General features: G+C 32.8%; 2 protein-coding genes across 4 annotated transcripts in view; one reads left to right on the top strand and one right to left on the bottom strand.

Moving 5' to 3' along the window:
* Window positions 1-7,389: 7,389 nt before the first annotated feature.
* LOC140754330 (uncharacterized) lies at window positions 7,390-9,246 on the bottom strand. 2 transcript variants are annotated; one of them, XM_073089325.1, is made up of 6 exons: window positions 9,138-9,246; window positions 8,592-8,620; window positions 8,380-8,483; window positions 8,191-8,303; window positions 7,965-8,088; window positions 7,390-7,883 (listed from the first exon to the last, which is right to left on the bottom strand). In XM_073089325.1, the coding sequence occupies exons 1-6, from the start codon at window positions 9,166-9,168 to the stop codon at window positions 7,733-7,735; spliced, it is 552 nt and encodes a 183-aa protein (XP_072945426.1). In that variant the 5' UTR covers window positions 9,169-9,246; the 3' UTR covers window positions 7,390-7,732. The 2 variants fall into 2 exon arrangements, with proteins under 2 accessions (XP_072945426.1, XP_072945425.1); XM_073089324.1 differs by lacking the exon at window positions 9,138-9,246 and adding an exon at window positions 8,700-9,096.
* Window positions 9,247-10,888: 1,642 nt separating this feature from the next.
* The window catches only part of LOC140754518 (uncharacterized), a 55,677-nt gene continuing 41,990 nt past the window's right edge, over window positions 10,889-24,575 (top strand). The window contains exons 1-3 of one of the 2 annotated variants that reach the window (XM_073089544.1): window positions 10,889-11,012; window positions 12,344-12,546; window positions 13,473-13,511. In XM_073089544.1, coding sequence (XP_072945645.1) covers window positions 12,435-12,546; window positions 13,473-13,511 — 151 coding nt within the window. In that variant the 5' untranslated portion in view covers window positions 10,889-11,012; window positions 12,344-12,434. The remainder of the gene's footprint in view (window positions 11,013-12,343; window positions 12,547-13,472; window positions 13,512-24,575) is intronic. The other variant, XM_073089545.1, reaches the window with a different exon arrangement.

Here is a 24,575-nt window from a genome sequence, read left to right as displayed (position 1 = left end):
TAAAACCACGATAGACGTTATCAATATAATTTATTTCACAGTCAAATACATTAATAATTCTAAATACATCAGAAATGTGTGTACAGATATAATAAAATAATACTTTAGTTAAAAATATATCAGAAAGGCATGACAAGTCATTAAATGCTATAAATATTTCGAATGTATATTAAACAAAATATACAGATAATATAAGACTAGAACGCTACGGACTTAAGTTGACCCTTGTAGTGGACTCTAAACATAAAACTTGCCAGGGGCGCCCCTGTCCCTAGCTACGACAGTGCTGTATGTATAATATTGTTTTGCAGGGCCAATAAAACATTCAAAATAGCATTAAAATAGTCTAAAAATATGTAACATAATACTCAGTTTTTATAGACATTAATTTACAGATAGAGTACACCGAAGATAATAGAATATCAATAATAATATGAAATATCAAACTGTTTGTGCCGTACTCAAAAAGAGAAAATACTTTATTTAGCATGTATGTGCGAAGTTTCTCTACTACGTTTAGAATCAATTTATCTTAATATTCTTAATATCTAACTATATCTAATATTCAAGTAACTTATGCTTAAAAGCATAAAAGTTAAACATTTTCCTTGAGGCATGCATGTCAGGAAAGTATCTGAAATAACAGGAGCGTACGTGAACCCGCGCAATAGGAAATTATTATACTAAACTACTCAAAACAAAATAGGGCCCACAACGTTTTTTTGCATTAATTTTAAAATGCTTACAATTATTCAGTTTTTCTAATTAGATATGGTTGAAGTAGGGATTCATAAATTATGTGAGCTTAACAAATTACATAATTTGTTTATTTTTTTAAATTTAAACACAAAGAACAGTTTTTGGCGATATTTTGGTAAAATAATGGGATTAATGAAATTGAAATTTTATCACTGTATTGGGACCATATGTTCACAAGTCCTAAGTTTAGTAGCGTGTGGGTCCTCCTCTGCTCCGTACGCACTCCCTGAGTCTATTTGGAACACTTTCGATAAGATGCACTATGTTTTGTTCTGGTATTTGCTCCCAACACAATTTTAGTGCGTTTATTAGCTCTTCTTGACTGTTCACGCTGCTATAGTTTTCTTTGAGGCTTCTTTTCAATTGATCCCATAAATGTTCGATGGGGTTGAGGTCAGGACTCATGGCTGGCCAAGGTAAAACTGAAATATTGGCATCAGAAAGTGCAGTCTGTGTGATACGCGCCGTGTGAGCGCGAGCATTGTCTTGCATTAAAACAAAGTTAGCGCCAATTCTTTGTGAAAATGGAACAATATGAGGACGGACTACTCGTTCGACGTAACTAGCGGCGGTTACGGTACCTCCATCCAGAATTACCAGCTCTGTTTTACCGAGCAAGCTTATTCCACCCCAAACCATAACACTTGGACCCCCAAAACGGTCAGTTTCATGGATGCATGGTTCTGAGAAACGTTCTCCTTCCCTTCTCCACACACGTACTCGTCTGTCGTCACTATAAAACTTGACTTTACTTTCGTCCGTAAAGAGTACGGATCTCCAGTTATCCATTGTCCAATCCAAATGTTCACGCGCAAACCTTAAGCGTGCTGCACGATGAGCTCTTGTCAGTTTGAGCCGGACAACACGCAATCTGGAACGTTGGCCATCTTCGTGGAGACGATTTCGAATAGTTTGATCGCTCACTTGTCTTCCAGTAGACTGCCGTAACTGATTTTGTAAGGCTCGGGCGGTGATTGTACGGTCCCGACGGGCAGTTAATCTGATATATCTGTCTTCCTGAGCCGTTGTGGCTCTCGCTCGCCCTGATCCAGATCTCCTATCAATACTTCCGGTCTCTTGATAACGTTCCCACAGGTTTCGGATAGCTCGTCGGGACACACCGATGCTTATTGCAACAAATCTTTGGGAGTGCCCTTCCTGAAGCATAGCAACTGCTCTTGCTGCAGTTTCCATGTTCATATGACGACGAGGACCAGGCATATTGATTAGAACTAACGCCGTAATCAAAGGAAATGATTTACCAAATAAGCTTCAACAGTAACGTTTAGAATACGACTGAGAACGCGAGCGACAAAAATACGCATTTAATCACTTTCTTTAACCCTACATTTTATTTGACTACCTACTTAAGAATAATGTTAAAGTTATCGGTAGAAACGCTGGCACAGATTCATAAACATGTCAACTATACGTTTAAGTACTTGAGTCAAGTTACGATAACCGTGCAAAATATTTGTAAACAAATTTGTAGATGATCGTGGGGTGGGCCCTATTTTGTTTTGAGTAGTTTATATCATTAATGTAAACCATCGTTCTCATGTTTTCTAGCCACTAGATGTCGCGCTGTTTTTTCCATAAAATCAATCCTTTATTAATTTTTAGTTGCTTACAAGTATACATCTCGAGAACTACAAATGACTTGCATTGTATAAGTTTAAAATTGAATTCCATATTCAGAATTTATATTTATAAGGTAAAATTGTAATGTGATTATTGAATTATTAGACAACTAGGAAATAATAATATTGACACTTCCCAAATGCCTAATGGAAAGTGGCGCCCTCTATTAAACACATTACATCGTCAGTTATATTCAGAGAACATACTTCAAACATTACACACACTAATGAACATACGTACATTTCGTATTGTTATTGTCCATCTCGGTCTAGATCAATATTTCTCACACATCATTCTCTTCTTCATAACTTTCAGGTACATTAAATCTTAATATATATATTAGAAATATAAATATATCGGTTTATAGATTGTGGTAGTAAGTCTATATATATCAACTCCATATTCCACGGACAAAATTGAGAAGGCCAATATTTATGACTGGGCAGTGTAAATAAATTCAAATCTAATAAGGCAATATGATGTTATATCTATTTATTAAATGGTCTGTTAATAACAGGATTATTTAATGAATTTGGGCATTTAAATTCATCTAAAGCCAAAGTTCGACCTCGACATACTCTGGGTGGCTGCTAAAAGATTTTAGTGGGTAGAAATCCCAAATAATTGCCGGGCCTTGCCAATATTGACCATTAATAATAAGTACATAATGTATTCATAAATATATAAAGGCATTTATCGTATCTACTGTTACTACTATTATCTATATCAATATTTAGAATTTTATATTTGTATAGTCCGCGTAAAACTGCTAGTCCGCTCAGAATATAGAAATGAATCGCGTCGCCATAGCAAATTGTATGACTACACCTGCTCGCAACAACTTCAGAGCGGACTAGCAGTTTGGCGCGGACTATAATACAACACTACAATAGTCATTGTCACCTGTAATGTATAAATATGCATTAAAATAGTTTATTAAAAAAATAGCTCAATATACAGAAAAGTTTTTGTGATGTAATAAAAGACTAATAAATATAGTTTTTTCCAAAACAATCCTGATTACAATAATATCCCAGATAGCATTATTCTTATTTATTTCAAACCCTAAAATTCCGTTAGGGAATAGTAAAAAGTTGTAAGTCCAAAACAAATTACTATTACCAAAGAGAAAAAGACACTATACTAAATAATTTTAAGGACTTAGATACATTACTGGTGCCAAAAAGTATTGTTACATAAACCTAAGTTTTAGAATATAAATATTGCTTCCTATAAGGTGAAATACATCATAATTATTTAGAAATAGAATAAGTCTTAATATTCCAATAGTTAACTGTACTAAATATAATTGTTGTGAGCTTTGCATTTATCTTACATATAAAAAGAAAAGGCAGCATTTTGATTTCAAAGGTTTGGCAAGGCACATGTGTGAAGCTATTTAACATATTCCCTAGGGTTAGGTTAGATGAGGTTAGGTTAAAGATTTTTTTATTCATTTTGAGTTTCACTTGTCCTTTTTTGACAACATATGCTCAGGGATGGTCCAAACATATATCAGGTGGACTCCATGCCTGGTTGGTTCTATCCAATGAAGACTTCTACATTCATAAATATATGACACAAAATAGACATACATATATATCAAAGAAATCAATTAAATTTCTGCTGAATAAATGCAAAGCTCATCTCACAATTATTAAGGTAATAATATCCATAAAGACTAGAATTAGAATACAGAATAATTATCATTCTCTCTAACAGCATGACCAATAAATAATATGAGATCAAAAGTTGTCATCTAAAACTATGAGTATATTCATTTCTTAAAGTTATACAGCATTAGGTATATTTAATATTAATACAATAATAAAATTTATATCGAAAAGTAAGTTATATGAAAAACACAAAAAATATTAAAAAATAATTTTAGGACACATTAAAATGTAAAATTTAAATAGAAATAGCATATTTTCGCATATTCGCATTTCGCATAGCATATTTAGCATATTTTCGCATATAAGTTATTTTATAAAATGAGATCAATAGAAGTTAATAAAAACATTAGCAAATACTGTAAAGAGTGTTCAAATGTTGCAAAATCTTAATATTTTTATACCGGTGCAAAAACATTTTTACTTAATTCTATTCAAATTGATTAGAAGAATTACCACTCCATAAGCATCAGAACATTAAAGTTCATTTAAAAGTTAATTTAGAATGCTTTGAACTCTTTATAGAATTTCCAATTTGGATTATCAGTTTCAGAATCTCTACAATTTGAATAAAAAGTGATCCAACTGACTTCTGTTAGACAATAGGCATGATGACAGTATTAAAAAATCAAATAATAAATGATTTAAGTAATAACAATATATTGAAAAGATTCTCAAAAATGACCTAGTTTAAAAAAAAATTTAAGATTTATTATATTTTCAATAAAATGAGAGTATAAAATACTGCAGTCGGCCATCTTGTCTAAAACGCTAAACGGGGCGCAAATGATGTATTTTTTGGGTATGTCACTGAATTGCTTGAACTTTTGTATGGGATATTCTAATGTGACGTAACACCAAGACACCCGCAAGTGTTTTCGCTCTTAATTCAAAATAAGCATAAAAATATGCCATTATTTTCGTAATACTGAATTTATTGCAAAATTAATACGATTTTTGGAATCAGTAGAAGGGGTTTTCAAAATTTGTCATAATGCCCATGCCATACATGTTTTCTTTATACATGTCTGTATTATATTTAACTTAACTAAATTATCCATTTTTACCATTTATAGATGTTAACATTAATTATTGCTATAGGTAATATTGCTTTGTTCGAATAAACAAATTGAATACTGACATATTTCAAGCAACCATGAACAACTGCCTATTCATTGACAATGTCATATATTACACAGTCATGTTATAAATTCTTTTCCATGTTAATTGAATGATTTGCTTCATATTCTAAATAAATGCTTTACAAACATTCCCATACAGTGAAAGTTTATGTATTCTTTATCCTTGTATGTAAACACCCAGATCCACAATTATACATTCAAAAATAGATATCTGCTCTTCAGACATAGAACCAATATTGCAAGATAATTGGTAAGAACACTTGACATTTATAGCTTCAAATTAGAATGATAGTCATTAAAATATAGATAGATCTCAATACAGAGTACATTCAAGTTAATAATTTTCAGTCAATGTGGAACATAATACGCATCCCACTGACAGACATGTGTCTTCTCTCAGTGTTAGATATTTAGGCCAAAATCTATCATGCTAACCCAGTGTGAATTGTGACTTCACACACCTTTGCGAATTTTTTTATTAATTAAATTATTATTAGTTATGGTGTGTAACCCTCACAATGTTTTTCTTCACTGTTTTAGCAAGTAATAATTATTTTTTAACAGACATAACTTTGAAAAATCAGGTTGCTTGGAATTTAAACCTCAAACCCCAAAATGAGAGGTTGAGTTTCAATCATTGTTGTAGCCAACAGTACTACATCACAATAGCGACATCTGGTACCATGATGGTGCAGTTTTCGTTAAGACGTGAAGTAGGAGTTGTTTGGGTCTGTTTGGAGTAAACTTGCTCAAAACCAAGCAGGATTCCTTGGCGCTTTGCAAGTTTCCTCAAATATGAGCGTTGTTTCATGTCCCTGAAATTCAATAAGTTTATTATTAGTTGATTACCCAAAGCAATATGAATATGGTAGAATACTAATGAATTCCAGATATTATAATAGTATATATATGTAGTTACAATTGATATTTGCCTAATTTTGACATAGTTGTTTTTTTTTTATTATTAACAACATTTAAATTAATGCAATTCAAAATGACCACAGATTAACGTTAATACATTATCTTCAACCCATTTCTGTCTCACTGCTGAGCTCAAATCTCCTCTAAGAATAGGGACAGTTCTGGCAATAGCCCACACTATGTACAAGTTTGATGTGATTTGATGTTTGAAACCATCATACCATACCTTTCCACCACCATCATTCATATACCTTTGAGAATATTATATTATACTTGGTTTAAAGAATATTACAGCATACATCTGAACTAAAAACATGAGTTAGTGCCTAAGTAATGTTAGTAATACCTTAATAGTAGACTTGTTTTATTATTCTACAGCATTTAAAGATTCCTTTGTGATAAAATTCTAGATTCCATCTACCAACACGTCTACTGCCTAATAACAGCAATAATATGTTCTGGTTTGAAGGGTGTTGTAAAGGAACACTTAGACAAGGCATCATAACTTAGTCCTGAGGAAAGTAATATATCTTATGGCAACCATCAAGTATGCTTCAGTCCTTTTTGGGTTTATTACAGACTAGCAAACTTTGTACCGGCTCAAAATCTATTTATCAAATATATTTCATATAAAATATAGCCTATGTTACTCATAGATAATGTAGCTTTCAAATGGTGAAAGAACTTTTAAAATCGGTCCAGTAGTTTTTGAGCCTATTCATTACAACCCAACAAACAAACAAAGTTTTCCTCTTTATAATATTAGTGTCGATTACTGTCTATGTAACCGCCACGTACCCACAAAACTACATGCTTGTTTTCTACTTTCATTGGATCTAAATACATTACAAGACACAGTTAATATTAATAAATGAAGCAGCAACCGATCTCAGATAGAACACCTATTTTATTTGAAATGCGTTACTTATTCGATTTAATAAAAACAATCACCTGATCTTAATGCACACGCAGCAGGCCAAGGTCATCAAGGTGATGGACATCAGGGCTAACAGGACCCATGTCATGTATTCACAATCAACAAAACAACCCATCGATTTCTTCAAAGTTGATCACGAATCCGAGTTTTTTAAATATTAAACGTACTTCTGAAGGCTAAATCCTTCAAAACTCCGTTAAAATGTTGATACAGTTTATGGAACACGAATCGGGACAGTCTATATTAACTTTAATAAGTAGGGAAAAGGATTTTTCTGTAAATAAATGGCTCTTTCATAAGATTATTTTTCACTCTGACTCTTTTATTTTTTATTGAACTGTCACAAGTGTCACACTGCTGCCAACATAACATCATGTTCAAGGTACTACTAAAAATGTGTTGCCAACCTATAAAATATTGACAACTAGGTTTTGTACCAAACTGCAGCCTCCAGCCACTGTACGGATTATGCTATACTCTTTGAAGAGATTTACAATCAATTTCATAATACATAAAGTGTTTTCTTTTAAATTTATTTATTTTCTTAAGTGCATTCATTTTTTAAGTTTCCAACAATTCAAAATTACCATTAATATGAACAACGTATCATAATATGGTGATCGTATGCCTGAGACATTTTTGCCTTAAAATTTACAAAATTAAACTACAAATACGCCAGCATCTTCAACAATGATATTACAACTCTCTGAAACTGGTTCACGTGGGGATTTCTTCATGGATTTCTTAAACTTGCAGTCTCTCTTTAACTTCTCTGCTAACGCTTCCACATCATTTTTGAGGCGATTATCGCTGTAATATCAATATCATGAATTATTGTATATTGTTTAATTTTATCCACAATAAATTACTTAACATAGTTCAGAGACTTACGTGATATTTATTCGACAGCAATAGATGCAGGCAGTAACAACGCAAAGACATGCGCACACGCCGAACAGTATTACTGCTACAATAACTCCTCGAAACACTGTAGCAACCTCCTTTTCAATTTTATCTATAAAATATATACCAATTATTGTAACTGAAACTGTAAATTTATCTAAATATTTTGTTACTATTTTTATTAATGTTTTTATTTTAGTGTGATTCAGCTCACCTTGGGAATTATGCTTTTCAGTCAACGTTTTTAATAGATTTTTAATATCCACAACAGACGCGTTACCAATTATATTTCCAAATTCATCGATGTTCTGACTGTAGTACATTAATCTGAAAATTAATACAAAGTTGTTAATTATTGTTATGAAGAGGAATAATTCTATATTTCAGTATGATTGCAACCTACGGTTCTTTAGTAGTATCATTATGGCAGTCGCGTTTATCTTCATGAATTATTTCAGCTTTAATTTCAAGACAGTCTCCATTTTCAGTACACTCCGATTTTCTTTCCTGGAAGTAAATAAACAATATGCATCTATTAGCAGTAAAGATAGGTATATCCAAATTTTACTTGCACAAAAGCAATAAGTGTTAATGGTGTATTAAATATATACGTACGCTTTCCAAACACACGGTTGGTCCAGCCACTGTCGAAATAAATTGCCATTAAAATATTTTATTTGCCAAGATTTAAAATTAATGAACTTTTATAAATAAATCACTTACAAATGGCACAACACACACAAATGTAAACAAACACCAGCATGTTCAAAATATTTTTGTCATTGGACCGAATTTCGAAATTTAACATAATTATGCTATACTTTTAACTACCAACCATCAAAATGAAGAATTTATAAAAATTGTCACGATTATAACCATAATTTGTAATTGTAATAAAAAAGAAGTTATTATGGAATAGTACTGAGCCAATGAGTACGATGAAATCTCCGTTCTAGCACAGTCGGACTAAAATAGATCAGGCCGACAATTTGACCTCGTACTGATGAGAGTAGCTAGACAATTTATTTTGGTAGATCGTGAACCAAATTACGTTCCATAATCTACATATTAACATTTAGGTTTAAGTAATCACGATCTAGCGAGGAACTCCGATTGAATCACTAATAAAACCACTAGTAAGAACGTAGATAGGTTACTAACAAAACAAACGACGCTTTTTGGTGGCATTCATCGCAAGAAATACACACTACATTACAAATAATACATAAACAACACACTAATAAATAGTTAATATGTGTAAGGTAGGATAGCACGTATATGAATGCGGAAAAACTCTTTTTGACATGATTATAGTTCGCTTGGGACAATTAGCCTATATTTCATGTGCCACTTTTCGAACGTATATGACCTGTATACATGTTTAATAATGATACACCCTAATTGTGGTATATCAATGTCCACAGCTCTCTCCAACGATGAGGGCATTTAAATTTCATACTTAGCGCAACTGTAAATTGGAGCATGTTAATAACTTCTGTTTTTGTGTAAAATCTGGTAATGTAATAAGAACAAAGCATTAGGTACCTAAAATGTATCGTAACAACTCAATATAATATAAAAGGATTAGATTATTATTGAAAGAGTGAACACCCTAGAATAAAGATGAAGTTGAAGATACTAAATAAAATAAAGTATCGCGTAGGTAGCATTAATCCCTCTCATCTCGTGGATGACGCGGGTGCCCACTGCAGTGCCCAGTAAAGACATGTCTAAATCCAGAAGATAAAAACCATATTTCTGTAAAGGCACTCTATTGCATGTTTATGACTGTGTAAGGACAGGAATAAATGAATGCAAAATAATGTAGCGGTAATACTAATTCGCTGAAAAGCGTGGTAAGGTATAGCCAGGTTAGTTGTAACTTTTTTTTATCAACAACACATTATTAAGCAGTTAACAGTAGCTGTAAACGGTTCTAAGTGTTACCCTAAGAACGGTTAAGAGTGTATATAAAATTTCGTATCAATGCTGCTAACCGTTGGTTAGTTTATTCGTCTGGAGCTAATCCTGGGAGGATCAGGTGATGCTTATCATGAAAATGCAATGCCATCTATATTGAACTCAATTTTAGTTATATTTATTTATCTTGGCTAATGTTAGCCATACAATCAAATTAAAAGACATTGCAAGTTATACTTAGCTTATGAAAAGTCGAACCATTCAAAAATAACGGATGATTTATGTCAAATGCAACACACTTCAAGCTTTAAAACATTACTGCGTAAATTGTAACGTTTTCCGTTCAGAAATATGTAAAGATTTTATTATACAATTACTTTATCTTTGTTACTTTAGTATATTAGTTACTATTAGTTGTTTTGTTACAAAAAACGTTACTGATAAATCAATTACTCTTATGAAAGTAAATTTAATGTATAGCTATTATACAATTATATTATACAAAATCAGTGTCAACAAGAGAACAATATTTTTAAAATACGGATTCTTATTGCTTACTCTTTCTCTCTTTGCATTGGGTGCTACGTAAGAATGAGACAAAAGCAGTTCCGTCCGCTCACCTTTGTGAAAGTACGTCGTGGCGGTACATCAAGATGCATCTTTTCTCTGTGGTTCAGTCAAAGCAGTCAAACTAATCAAAAAACCAGTTTATTTACCGACCACGGTGTGTCTACGACGCGCGCGGTAAAAGTGACTGCATCGTGGTTCGTTGCAATTCATTGTTCGTGTTTTCCCACGTAGATAAATCAGTGTAAAGTAATCGGTACAGTTATTTATGTTATCCTTCACATCGGCGTGAATGGTTAGAAATATAGTGTTCCCTTAGCCGGTTGGTTTAAAAAACATTTCAGTGATAAAGGTGTGTCGTAGTTTCGAATTTCGAATCGTGAGTGAACTTTTGTTTGTGCATTCAAGTGAAAACAAGTGTTTTGTTGTGTTGTTGCACTTTATCGAATGTGTTGAAAAGAGATAAATGCATCGCGAATTCTTATTTGAATCGATTATTTTGCATACTTGAGTGATCTGAATTCCACAGTCGAGATATTTGTAAAGAATGTGAGTACGAGCAACGTCTATGTACTTAAACATAACTGTATTTTGTAGTATAGATATGCCCAAATAAACGGTTTGAATGCCATCGTACGGCGAATTCTAGTTTGAATGTTATTAGACTTTTATGACATCATCTATTCTCAATTCTTATTAGAATGGTATGAACTATGAACTCGAATCTCAAATAAACATTCCAAAGAAAATTTCCTTTGCCTTTTTAATTGTGTTTGATTTTTTAAAGTTTCCCAATTTATTATAGTTTTCGAAATTGTATCAGAGTTGTAATATTTTTTATATCAATGTTATTATCAGTAGAAAGCTTTAAATTTGTACTTGATAAAGTAGTCTTCATTTGCTTAAAAGAACAATAATGTGTAATATTTATTTGGGTTATTAGAAAGGAAGCATTTTTAATGTTTTTTTTTTGACTATTCTTGAATATGGAATGAAAACTAGCAGACTGTCTGTAAAGTAGTATACATTGTGTAATAGCTTTTTTTTTAAATAAATGAAAGATGGTGTTGATGAGATAGGATACTCCTGCATTAACAGTAAAGTGACCACTGTACTGCATTATGCCTTTTTCAAATTATTGACATATTGCAAAAAAAAAGTGTTTATTTGTGCTAAGTGGCCTAGGGTTCGTGGACCTCTGTAGTTCAACCCAGATAAGATTAAAGTTCTACCTGGCTAGCTGGCCACAGATGCATTGCTCATGGTAATTCCCTTACCACATCTTTCAAATCAAGACATACTTAACACTGTTATTTGATAGAAATTTAATTGCTAGATCTGTAAAGCATACAGTTCATCTGATGGCAAGTGGGTACTGCCTTCCATGGACGTCTGTAATCAACTCCAGATAAGATAAGATTTCAACTCGGACTTGGTTATGTACCCCTGAGGACTAAGTTTGAACACCTCTGACAAGTATGTAACTGTTATAACTGAAATTAAATTGGTACAATATTTATAAGATACAATATTTATAGATACAACATTTTTGAAGGTGGTAGAACCCTTTGTGGTTCGACTCCGGCGGCACCACCGCCACACCTATTTCTGCCTCACAACAGCAGTATTAAGCACTGCTGTGTTCCGGTTTGAAGGGTGTGGTAAGGGAGACATACTTTTCCAAGGCGTACCACTTCTGTCCTCAGGGGTAGCAACGTATCTGTGGCTGACTTCAGGTAGGAATATCCAATCCTATCTGGGGTTGATTACAGATGTCCATGGGCGGCAGTGGCCACTTACCATCAGGTGGAATGCTTGCTCGTCTGCTACTCCCATATTATAATAATAATAATAAAAAAGAATGTTTTCTATCCTTCCAGATGACTCAAAGAGAACGCACACACAGATCACTCGGCAATCGTTCCTGATGTTGTGTGAGCGGTACCGTGAGCTTGGCTGAGTCATGTAGTCATGGCGAGTGGCAAAGCACTGTATTCTATAGCAGTGGTCATACTCGGCTTTTTGTGTTTCATCATCGGAGCCATCGCAGTTGGACTTCCTAACTGGGGATACTTCCATAGCTGTAAGTGTTTTTGACATTTATGGTACGTCTATATAAATGGGAAAAGATGAAACATTTTTTTTTAAAAGTAACTATTAAGGAGTTTTATTTAATGTTTATAAAAAAATCAGTAATGACTATGTTTGACTATGAAATTTTGACCAATAGGTAAACTTTATATATACTTCTTATTTTTTCGAACGAGTATTGCAGGTAACTAGATGAACAGCTCCTTAGATGTTTAGTGATGTGTGATTGGTTCCACTTGGCTAAGGCTTAAATCATTTTTGATTCAAGAACCATATTTCCTGAGTAGCTAGAATTACATAAATAAATATGTAAACTCTGTTTTCATGCTGCAAAATACATGCTACAAAATAAATGTTGTTTACCATTAAATAAATTGATGCAATAAAGATAAAACTAATCTTAACGTTTATAGGCAAATCATTCATGTTTAATCTCAGTGATGTGTGTTACACATGCAAACACACATATGTAAAGACAAGTGAAATATTGGCGCATCTGTTTGTAGTTTGTACATAATTCATAGTTTTGCTACCTAAACAATGATTACGATATGAAGACATGCTCTACACAAGAGCCCCTATATGTAAAAATAAAAAGCATAAAATACAGGGTTAACAAGTAAAAGAAAAGAAAGAAAAAAAAATGAAGATAAGAAATATAATATTTAAAAACAATTTGGATGTTTGCACATATTGTAAATATTTGACTCATAAATTATTGTACATATTGTATGTTACTTCTGGGCAAAGCTTTACTCCACTTAGCCAATGCTTATATACCTGAAGTAATTGAAGAAGATAATTTTGCCCAGCAGTGGGAAATGCACTTATCACTAGTCCCATTGGCACAATGCATAATTAGTTCATTTGTAAATATCAATGCTTGTAATAGTTTCATATTGCCACTCATTCTTTCAGATGACTCTGGGCTATCACTCTCACTCCCATCATACTATGGTAAGTACTCTGAATGTAGATTTTGGTTGTGGGTCTATTTTAACTAAAGCTATTTAGTACCTATGATTGTTTTTTAATCAAATCGCCATTGTGGCAAAGTTAAGTGATAAATGTATGTTAATAAAGTCACAATGTTAATCTTTAACTTATTTAAATGACAAATATTGCATGCAGGTTTGCCACTTCAATAGTATGAAAAAAAATACCTGGTACATTCATAATGGCATCTTTGACAAACTATTAAATAATCACGAATGTATTGTAATTTTTAGGGTTCCGTACCCAAAGGGTAAAAACGGAACCCTATTAATAAGACTCCGTTTTCTGTCCCTCTGTCCGTCTGAACCACTTGAAATTTTTACAGAATATGTATAAAGGTGGTTGCTATAACAACAAATACGAAAAATGAAAATACAGGAAACCGTTATTTCTCGACGTTTTTCGCTTTAACTATTGAACCGTAATAGCTAGATAGTTCAAATTTTCACAATGCATTTACTTTAGTGGCTGCTATAATAACAAACGCTAAAAATAAAAAATGTTGATGGTACGGAACCCTCCGTGTGCGAGTTCGATTCGTACTAGGCCAATTATTTTATTTCGGAAGTTGTAAATTTTGATATCTCGGCACAATGACATTTTATACTAGACATGTTATACGCCCACTAACTTGAGAGAAAACTTGAGCGAAACTGCTTTGATAGCACACATGCACGTTTTTTATTTTACTTACCTTTAACTACATAGACAAATGTTCTATAAGGGACAGAGCTATTAGAACAATGTGATAAAAAAAGACAACTAGTGTTTGACCTTGCGTTTCAAGTGTACGCAAACGTAAATATTGACCATGGAATATAGTGACCAATGATTACTTCAGTCAAAACGGGACATCGATTTTTTTTATGTGAAATACTTTTTACTGGAAAAAATATAGTTAAAAATAATAAAAAACACGCTTTTATGATAAAATTAACTAAAAAGTAGAAAATAATTTTCAATATATGTATCATTTAAGGAACAGTAAATAGTATAATTGTGCAAAAAATGTGGGGCGCTTTATGAAAACTGATAAATGGAGCACCCCATGTTTTTTTTCACAATTATACTATTTACTGTTACTTAATTGACAATGGTAACGGTTCATTTCGGAGACATCGGCACGAAGCATCGAAAAAAGGGACTGTCCCGTTAAAAACGGGACGTATGGTGGCTTTCCCATTGATCCGCATGCTTGTCAAAGACAAAGAAATAATGGAACAGAAGGTAAAACATGTCCAAAACTGTCGATAATAGTTTTAGTATGTCGTTTACGTAGAAATGTTATAGTACAGTTTAACTAAATAAATTATTATTATATAAAAATATAATTTGAAAGAATGTATCTATACAGATGTATCGACTGGTTTTAAAATATACGATTTAAAAATTGTTTATATTTATTATCATAGATTAGTAAATATTACTCACTCCTAACAAGAAAATGTACCCAGTTTTGAGATTTTAAATAGTTGCGTAAAAAAGTTTTGCCACGTCTCCGTGCTAAAATGTCTCTAAAATATTTGAAATAATTATTTATTTATTATGTAAATTACGCAGTATTAGTTATTTATTCGTAAATTTTCTCTAAAAATGTTTTTATTTGTCAAGAATTCAAAAAAAGAACTTACTAATAAGCCGTTTGTGGCTTACTTCAATTTCAAGGCGGCGAAGTATCTTTACTAATCTATGTTTATTATTATCAGTTTTATTTTACACACGACCATTAATTGCAAAGTTGTGTAAATTTTATAAATGTACTAGCTGTCCCAGCAAACATTGTGTTGCCATATAAATAAAAAAAATGTTAAGGGTGAACAACCCTTATCACTTAAGAGATATGAAAAATAGATAGTAGCCAATTCTCAGACTTACTGAATATGCATATAAATTTTGGTGAAAATCAGTAAAGCCGTTTCGCAGGAGTAGGTACAGTAACTAACATTATGACATGAGAATTTTATATATAAGATTCTAATTTTACCGTGGTCTTTTTGAGGATTAATTTCTGGCTATACAAAGATTGTTTATTAAATTATGTTTAGGTTAATTTATTCAATTAAAGAAATTTTAAAATACCGTATACTATCCTATATAAATTTTATGGTAATATTTTTTATTATTTACCACAGGTATCGAAGAAAATTTAGAGATTAGGATACAGAATTTCCCATATATCGCTTTTATTTTATTAAAATAAACTATAAAAAGTTATATTTTGACTAAAAACACACTAATATAAAAATTAAGCAGTGGGATTTTAAACTATAACATACGACATATGAACATCGTGAGCTTCAATAAAATGTCACTTCTGTTCTGTTGATCTATGACCATGCATTTTGCGTCTTTATCACTTTCATTGACAAAAACATACTTTGTCTCTTTCTGGTTACTCACGTAATCATGGCGGATCGAACACGAAAAATAAACAAAATTTAATAATCTCTTTATTTACGTGTGATAGGTGATTCCATGAAGTTTATTTCTTTTTCGAGCATAATTTTTGCATTTACGCATTGCACAAGAAGGCATTTTGAGGCTTAAAATTCAAAATAATGACGTTTAACGTGTTCAGTGACATTCGTGTGTATTACTACGCCGCGCGAGAGCGACTGGAGTCGTTTCAACTCGTTTTACACCACTTGACGTATTTTGTATGTTTCAAGTTTTGCCCGCTTGTGGCGTATCTTCAGGTTATAGATCAATGTCTCGGCAACAAAATATCTTATTATTGGTAAAAACCAAAAACTTCTATATAATTTTTGATGGAGTATTGATTTTTTTCCCATAAAAATGACATTTAAAACGCATTTTATATTATCGAATAATAGACTTGTATTGTGAGTAGGGAGATCGATTGAAATGCGATTTATACTTTAAAAAAAATGATAAATTTGTAATTAATTGAATACTCTTATTAATCAAATTCTGCAGCGACTAAATAACCTTTTGCACTTAAATACAGACAACCTCGCGGGCGTTAGTCTTAGATAGAAAATACTTGGTTGGAACAGTTCAATGGTTAAGGTCGTAGTTCCGGTTGATTGCACGTACGGTTACGGTTATGTTACGCAATGCATTCTTTTTCTTATTATCTGCTTTGTTATGTAATGTAACCTTTGGTAATTTGATGAGCGTGGACCTGTACATGGTATCCCGAGTTAAATTGTTTTATTATTTTTCTTGTTTTTTTTTTTTAAGTAGGATATTGATGTCTAAAATTTTACTAGTTCAAACCAACTAATAAAGTAATTGTAAGTTCTGTGGTTTTGTATATATTTTTGTTATTTGATAATTGTAATATAAATTGGTAATGAAAAGTAATAAAATGCTAAACAGTAGTTATTAATTTCATAGATTTTAATATAATATAAATTTCACATATTGCCGAGGTTAGTCTTTAAAAGACTTTTAAAACTTTCTTTTACTTTATAGAATACTCTATAACTCTATACTTAATTATTCAACGATAATTGTCTTATCTCCCTTATGCGTCATAATATTAACTATTAAGTATTAACTACATTAAATAACTATCAACTACACTATTAGTTGTAATCTAGTAATATAAAACTAGTCGAATTACAAAATGCATTTCAACACACAATTATTAATAACCCTGCAATGTCAAAACGACAACATTAAGTGGGAATTTCTATAATTTTAATGAGTCTAACTAAGCACGTAATAATTGTAGTATTATTGGCGGGATTGTGGTATGGAATTCGATCAAGCGTAACGGCCGTAGGTACCCGATAACGGTAAATACTACGAAGTTACTTCGCTATGGCAGTTGTCTACTTGGTATAATGAATTGTGAGAAAGTCAGTAGACAGTCTTGTAAAGTACCTGCGAATGAAAACGAGGTAGAACTCACGTAGTTGAGACTACTAAAGCAGATTCTTTTTAATAAAGAAGTATGTCGAGACATGATGTCAAACGAGCATTTAGTCTATCTGCTGCCGCCTATATATTTGTAATTAACTCCACAAAGAAACGAAGACTAAGTTGCATCACCTCGTGTTAATGTTACTTACCTACTAGTCATCATAACTACCTTTCAAACCAAAACACAATAACTTTTATCACAAGTGTGCTACAAGGAGTCGAACCTATAACAATACTAAACAAATCGAGCCAATCGGCCAAATATTATTAAACATTAAAAGATAAAACTATTTCTTTAACAAACAATTGTAATTTGTAATCGCTTATTCGCTAATAAAGATGTTTTGACTTTTGTAACGCATAATGTCTGTTACCGTTCAACAATTTTTTACAAAACCCTTTCCATAACTTTTGTAGTCTCTCCAAGTGCTAGAGTTAAATAAATGCCTTGTAATTAGATTAAAAATTAACATAATCTTAACACTTCATTTGCTTCTTTTTGTATAACGTTGTAACAATGTTTATTAAACCGTAAATGAATACAAATCGATTACAAGCGCATACAGCATGTAGTATTAACTCGTTAAGGAATGAAATTAAAATACAGATATTTTTGTTGTTTTTCCCTAAGTAGTGTATGCGATTTCCATCTATTTAGCAAGTAACTATAAGAACTAACATAGGGAATTATGTTTACTTCGAAGTAACAACCAAGTTTTTACACAACTACGGATGGTAATGTTTTTTTAACGGTTGACGGTAACTTTTTAAACGGTTTGACAGATTTTAGCATATGAGGTGTCGTTGGATTCGTCTAAATTGTGAAAGTAAACAGTCTTTATAGGCCATAGATAAGTATAGATATCTCACCGCCTTGTAATTGTAGGAAGCCATTCAATGGCTTTAACGGCTGACAAGTATGTCAGCCATTTAATGGCTGTCATGGTGTATTTACAATAACAATAACGACAATTAACTTGCCGCAACTTTATTAACTTGCAACAATGCCGACATGTGCAGTCATGTGGTGCAACAACACGAAATCGAAGAAAAACTGCGGAGAAATATCGTTTCATTCGTAAAGGATCTAAAAACTACATTTTTTAAATATTTTTCAAACACGAAAATAAATGATACTGACAATTTCAATTGTCAAAACTGGAAAAAACTTTACTAATCTATGTTATAGGCATATATTTTTAGGCAATTGGGTTTATCTTTTTATAATCATTGCTAGTATATAAGATTGAAGTAAGAGCGTGCAGTGCACATCTGATGGTCACTGCCGCCCATGGATACTGCAACCAACTTAACATAGAAAACGGGTTCTATCTCAAGATCACATATGCGTTTCTAATCCTGATGAGTAAGATTGTCGCCTCATATGTAAGTGACTGACTTACGTTTACTTCCGCTGCTTATACGACGCTATATACGATCGCAAAACGTGCTTTAACTCTTAAAAGTAATCAGTAAGTAAATTTAATGTGTGTTTACATCACGAAACGTTTATTTTTAGTTAGTATTTTCCACAAATACTACCTAGTACGAGTATATGTTACAAACTAAACGACTAACTAAATGTGTGGGTAGACTTCTTTTTGAGTGTTATTCATCAAAAAGTTTTAACCGTTTCCTAAATTGCTACGAATTCCGTACAAACGAGGAAATAGACAAAATTAAAGAAATCAAATACATAGTTTCTTCTACCATACAACACCAAAATGCCGTTATTTTGGATATACATACTTATATCGTCTAATTAGTGTGTGTTTAGTGTGTACCAGTAATACATGTGGATACATATATTTCATACAAAAACTGGCGTTAGTGTAAGGCTTGTTCTCTTCTGTTTTTTTTAATGTTTATTTAATTGATATGTGCATTGTAAGCAGTGATAGCCTTGTGGTTAAGAAACTGGGCCTCTCGATCGAGGGGTCCGAGGTTCAAAACCCAGGCACACACCTCAGATTTTTCAAAATTATGCGTGTATTAGAAATTAATTCACTTGATTAAACGGTGAAGGAAAAACATCGTGAGGAAACCTGCATACCCGAGAGATTTATCAAAAAAAAATCTCAAATATATGTGAAGTCTACCAATACGCACTTGGCCAGCGTGGTGGACTATGGCCTAATCCTTCTCATTACGAAAGGAGACCCGTGCCCAGCAGTGGGACGATAATGGGTTAATGATGATGATGAATTGATATGTATATAATATATGTGTGTAGTGTATTTTACCGGTAACACATCGTTGGATTCAGGCGTAATAGATAACTTGGCGCCTTTAACAAGTATAATTATAATATGCTCCTTATATAGACGAAGGATTTTATCTAAGCTCATATTTAATTAATTAGTCTGCGTATTATGGCGTCTTACTTATAAGCCTGATTGAGATGACATTCTTATAAAATAAGTAAGTAATCACAAAGTAATTACTCTGTTTATATTTTTTCCTTTTCCTTTTTTATATACGGATACTATTATACATATTCTTAAGAAATGAATGAAAATCTTTAACGTTAATGAATCAATGAACGAATTTGATTTATCAATTTGTCTTATAAATCAATCATTATTAATAATGGTTAATTCTTTAACAAAAAAAATGGGTAAATCGCAAAAAACGCCTAGGAAAAAAACATTTTTAATCACACATATTTGTATGAGTTTATACTTTACTGTACTCTTCAATTATTTGGTTCTGAATGCTCCCTAAAGTCTCTTATTAAGTTTTTAAGGTTTTAATCATTAATATAACATCTACACTAGTCTACATCTTTTAGGAGAACAACGTTGTCTTTTCCCCAAAAAGGTTCCCTTAGTATTTTATCGCATTTTTTTGTTTTTAGAGAGCCATCTCATTGGATTCGCGTTTAAATAAAAAGTCTTATCACCAACTGTGTATAGACAGAACAACAAAAAACCGGACCCGAGCAACGGAAGTTGCACTCCCTGGCGTCCGAAGTGGGTCGAACCGCTAGGGCAGCGATGCCCAACCTTGGGTAATAGTAGTCTATGATGCTATTCTCAAATTTTAAAACGTTTTCTACACTCACAGCCCCACATTAGGATTCACTGTATCGTGGATGCCATGGACACACATAGAGACAAATACACAAACACCCAGACCCAGAAATAGACATTTAAATTCATCATTTAGATTTCCGTCTGGCCGGGGATCGAACCCGGGACCCTCTGCGCATCAGACCGGTATGGTGAAAGCTCCGCCACGCGGGTCGTCAAATTATAACCCATAACTTTATTGCTCAAAATTTTGCGTTCGCTATAACTTTGTATGCCTAATCAGATGGACACTGGTCCCCAAGATTTTTAAGACCACGCGTATATTAAATGATGTAGCGAAATGTCAATTTGAAACCTAAAGATAGACAGAATGGTTAGGTCTTGATCGCCACGTAATATTGAAATGTTTTTGTGGGGTCGTTACGGGTGATGGCCGATTAAGATTCGGAATACTAGAAATCACTACTTTTGTAAAGGCTTACTAATAAAAAAATGTCTAATAAATACTGCTCAGAAACATATATGTATAAAGTAGTCTTCCACTAAAATATTGTTTAAAGAATTGTTAAAGAATATCGAGCGATATAGCAAATCGAGATGAATGGTAATTAAAGTCAATATATTGTTAGTTAACAGAACATAGATTGAGCGTCACTGTCAGTATCTATGCACGAGTTGAATACACTGGTTGCCTTTGCCTTTCGAAATCCCTCAGTACCTGATGAGATTAAACGATACAGGGCTCTCTTTGAGTTCAATTACGCTGTATGATCTCGATAACTTGATTACTAGGTTTTTGTATTTATGTAAGATTTATATTGATCGAGGAGATAAACTCAGGTCCCGTATCCGCTAACGCAGAGTATATTATGTAGAGAAAAGGAGAAATTCGTAGCGGGTTTATCATTATTACTGTCGGGGCGTTGTTTGAGGATTAACTCTAAAGCTTAGAATTCACGGAGCATTTATCAATCGGAACTGAAATATGAAAATGGAGGTAAAAATAAATGTCATTTAAAGAAATGTGTGTTTTCGTTCTGCGCGCGCTATATACACAACTGAGATCTATATAATCCGTATTACTCCGTTTCATGGCTTTGGAAATTAGTATTGGTGTTTCATACCATAGAAATAACCAAATGCCTGACTTAAGTATACTATATTTGTGTAGACTAAGAAAGCTTACTGATATTATGTTTTTTTGTGCACGACACGACGTCGACAGTGTATCTAATTCTACGGTGCTAAATATACCGGACCAAGAATTCCTAATACCATAAAGAGTTGAACGGCCCGCGATAAAAAAATCTGATTACCATAAGCGCAACCGTTGGCACATCCCACAAGTTTGTCACAAAGGTCTCGGGTTCACTGACCCGTTTGGCGGGCGTGCCGCATTTTTGGATGCATTGTAGGTAGGTGAGGTATGAGCTAAATGTTTTGTGTAACTTAATACCTGTGTACTGTGTTACTATATACGACGGTAAGCGTCCTGGATCTAAGGATGTGCATGAAAAGAACTGGATTCGATCTTAGTTCGACTGTTATGTTCGAAGGAATACACGTTGGGTTTTATGTATATTCATTTTCATGTGTGTGTATCATGATCCACACATACATAATGCTAGAGTATGATATACTTCAAAGGTATTTAAACTATTTAATGTATTTTTATGAAGAAAATAAAGTAAATCTTTACATATCACTATGTAAAATTCATTATTTGCAATGCCGCTGTCGCGTAAAGATGTATAAGTAAAAGTATATTTTTTAACAGAAAACAATACAATTTAGAAAAAAGAAAAAAAAGAAAAAAAAAAGAAAACGGAATATGTATTATAAACCATAAATATATCTATGCATGCCTGCATTGACTGCATTTTTTTTATTTACCACTGCACATATCTTTCCATACCTAAGGGAGCATACATAACTAAGCCTTATTATTTCAGATTTTTACCTTTCTATATAATCATGTGCTCTACCTGTACATCTTTACGTCGAAGTCACTCTGTAGTAAACCACAAATCACTATGTAAACACTAGCTATTTCAAGTAGTTTGAACAATTTTTAAGAGTCAATTAGCTTCCATATACTCATAACTAAGTGACCATCAATTCGAACCCACGCTATAATAACGGGTCTTATAAAACAGCAGTTAGAATAATGAGTATGAGATTATGATTTCGTCGTAACTCGTTATTTACTCGTATCTCGTACTATCGTCCACCCATTACTGTTCCACTGGTGAACACGAGTCCCCTCTCAGAGTGGGCTCAGTCCACTGCGCGCGCCAAGTGCGAATTAGTAGACTGAACACGTCTTTGAGAACTTTATTTTTTAGAAGTCTCAGGTGTGTAGGTTTCGTCACGATGTTGCCTTCACTGTTACAGCAAGTGACAATTTATTTGTAATACCGAAATAACTTTTAAAAAAGTTGTAGCTTGAACCTGGGATTCCTTGATAGCCTGATGGCCGAGCTTCGACCATCTGGCTATCACTGCTTGGTATTATAGTCAAATATTCACACGAGAAGTGTATGTGTCTGTAAGAAAATAATGATGATTTACTTAATTCGCGGAATTATCACTGGCTCGGGATAAAACAAATTGTCAATTTATTATAACGGAATCACAAAAATTCTTTGTACCAGATAGTTACTCGAGCTCAGTCAGTGTTACATCACTAGTACATCCTTCGACTATGACCTAATATTCCTATTCTGAGACGAGGTCCGACCTCGGTCTAGAGACTTAGTGATGGTAATAAATCTAATGATCTGAAAACACAAAGGATAGTTATTAATAACTAATATGAGAAATATAGGAAGGGGTCCTGTCCAAAACTAAAATAGCAACTAGCTTGTACACGCGACTTCGCTTACATTCTGAGATTTTTATATATACCACGGGAACGATACTATTTTCGGGATAAAAAGTACCCTATGTCCTTTTCTGAACCCTTGACATCTTGTGTACAAAATATCACGATAATCAGTTATGTAGTTAAGGCGTGAAAATGTAACAAACAAACTCACTCATTCACATTATTAGTTAGGATTAGGATGCTTCTAACGCAAGTACTACTGAGTTAGCTAAAAAGAGGGCAAATGAATAATTTACAGCTAAACAAATTTGTTCAGATGTTCCCAAGGCACTGTAAACACCGTCGATATCACAATGGGATACCTAACTGTTGTTGAAATGCTGGCATGGTATCACGATAGGCGGAATGATAATGCGCTTTTTTGACTGACAACCAACTCGCATTCTAAGTATGGTGGTCAAGGTGCATGTCCAGTAATAGCTGGGATGTCACGCGAGTTTTAATAATGAATCTACAATTGATTGTTTCTGTCAACTAGAATTTTGTATTTTGTTAGGCATGTTTGATTGTAATCTATAATGTTCTGAAAAATCATGTTACTTAGCCCAATAATCAATGAATTTATCAATTTCGACAAAATTAAGGATGACAAGAACATGACAAGAACAGCAAAGTTATAGTAATACTTCAGGTAATAATTTAAGAAGTGGATTTTGTGAAATAAATGAGCAATCATCGCTTTGAGGAGTATAAACGCATATAAACGCTATTAATAGCTGATGTAATTTCATGATTAAATGTCTGGAAATCTGTAAGAAAATCCATAAAATTAGTCTAAACAAGATAATAATGTCAAAGTGCATATTAAAAAAAAAAACACTTTAAAATTGAGAACCTCTTCCTTTTTGATGTCGGTTAAAAATAGTGACAGATTCTAAATATTGTATGAACATCGTTTTATCAATCACAATATAAGTTAGTCACGTTTTAATTTCAATAGTTTATCTCAACCTTTGTAAATTAGTCAGGGTTCAATAATATAGACTACGATTAGCTTCGCTTGAACTGATCGATCAGGTTCTTAGGTATCTTGCAATAGGCTTTTTTTCGCTATTTCTTTTAGCTAGCACGATCACCACTCGAGTCTTCGTTGCTCATACATTAATGCTTAATGAAACGTCAGTATTGTTAATGTGTTAAATATATCTAGATTAGCTAGAAATAATGATGCTAAGACGTTTAAAACCAAAGTTGTTAAAGATCTCCTAATCTTTC

This window comes from Epargyreus clarus, unplaced genomic scaffold (genome assembly GCF_041222505.1).
Source record: "Epargyreus clarus isolate Ecla_fem2 unplaced genomic scaffold, WU_Ecla_fem_2.2 ptg000029l, whole genome shotgun sequence".
Classification (NCBI taxonomy): Eukaryota; Metazoa; Arthropoda; class Insecta; order Lepidoptera; family Hesperiidae; genus Epargyreus; species Epargyreus clarus.
The sequence above is the reverse complement of the archived record's forward strand: the minus strand, read 5'-3'. Positions and strand labels throughout refer to the sequence as shown.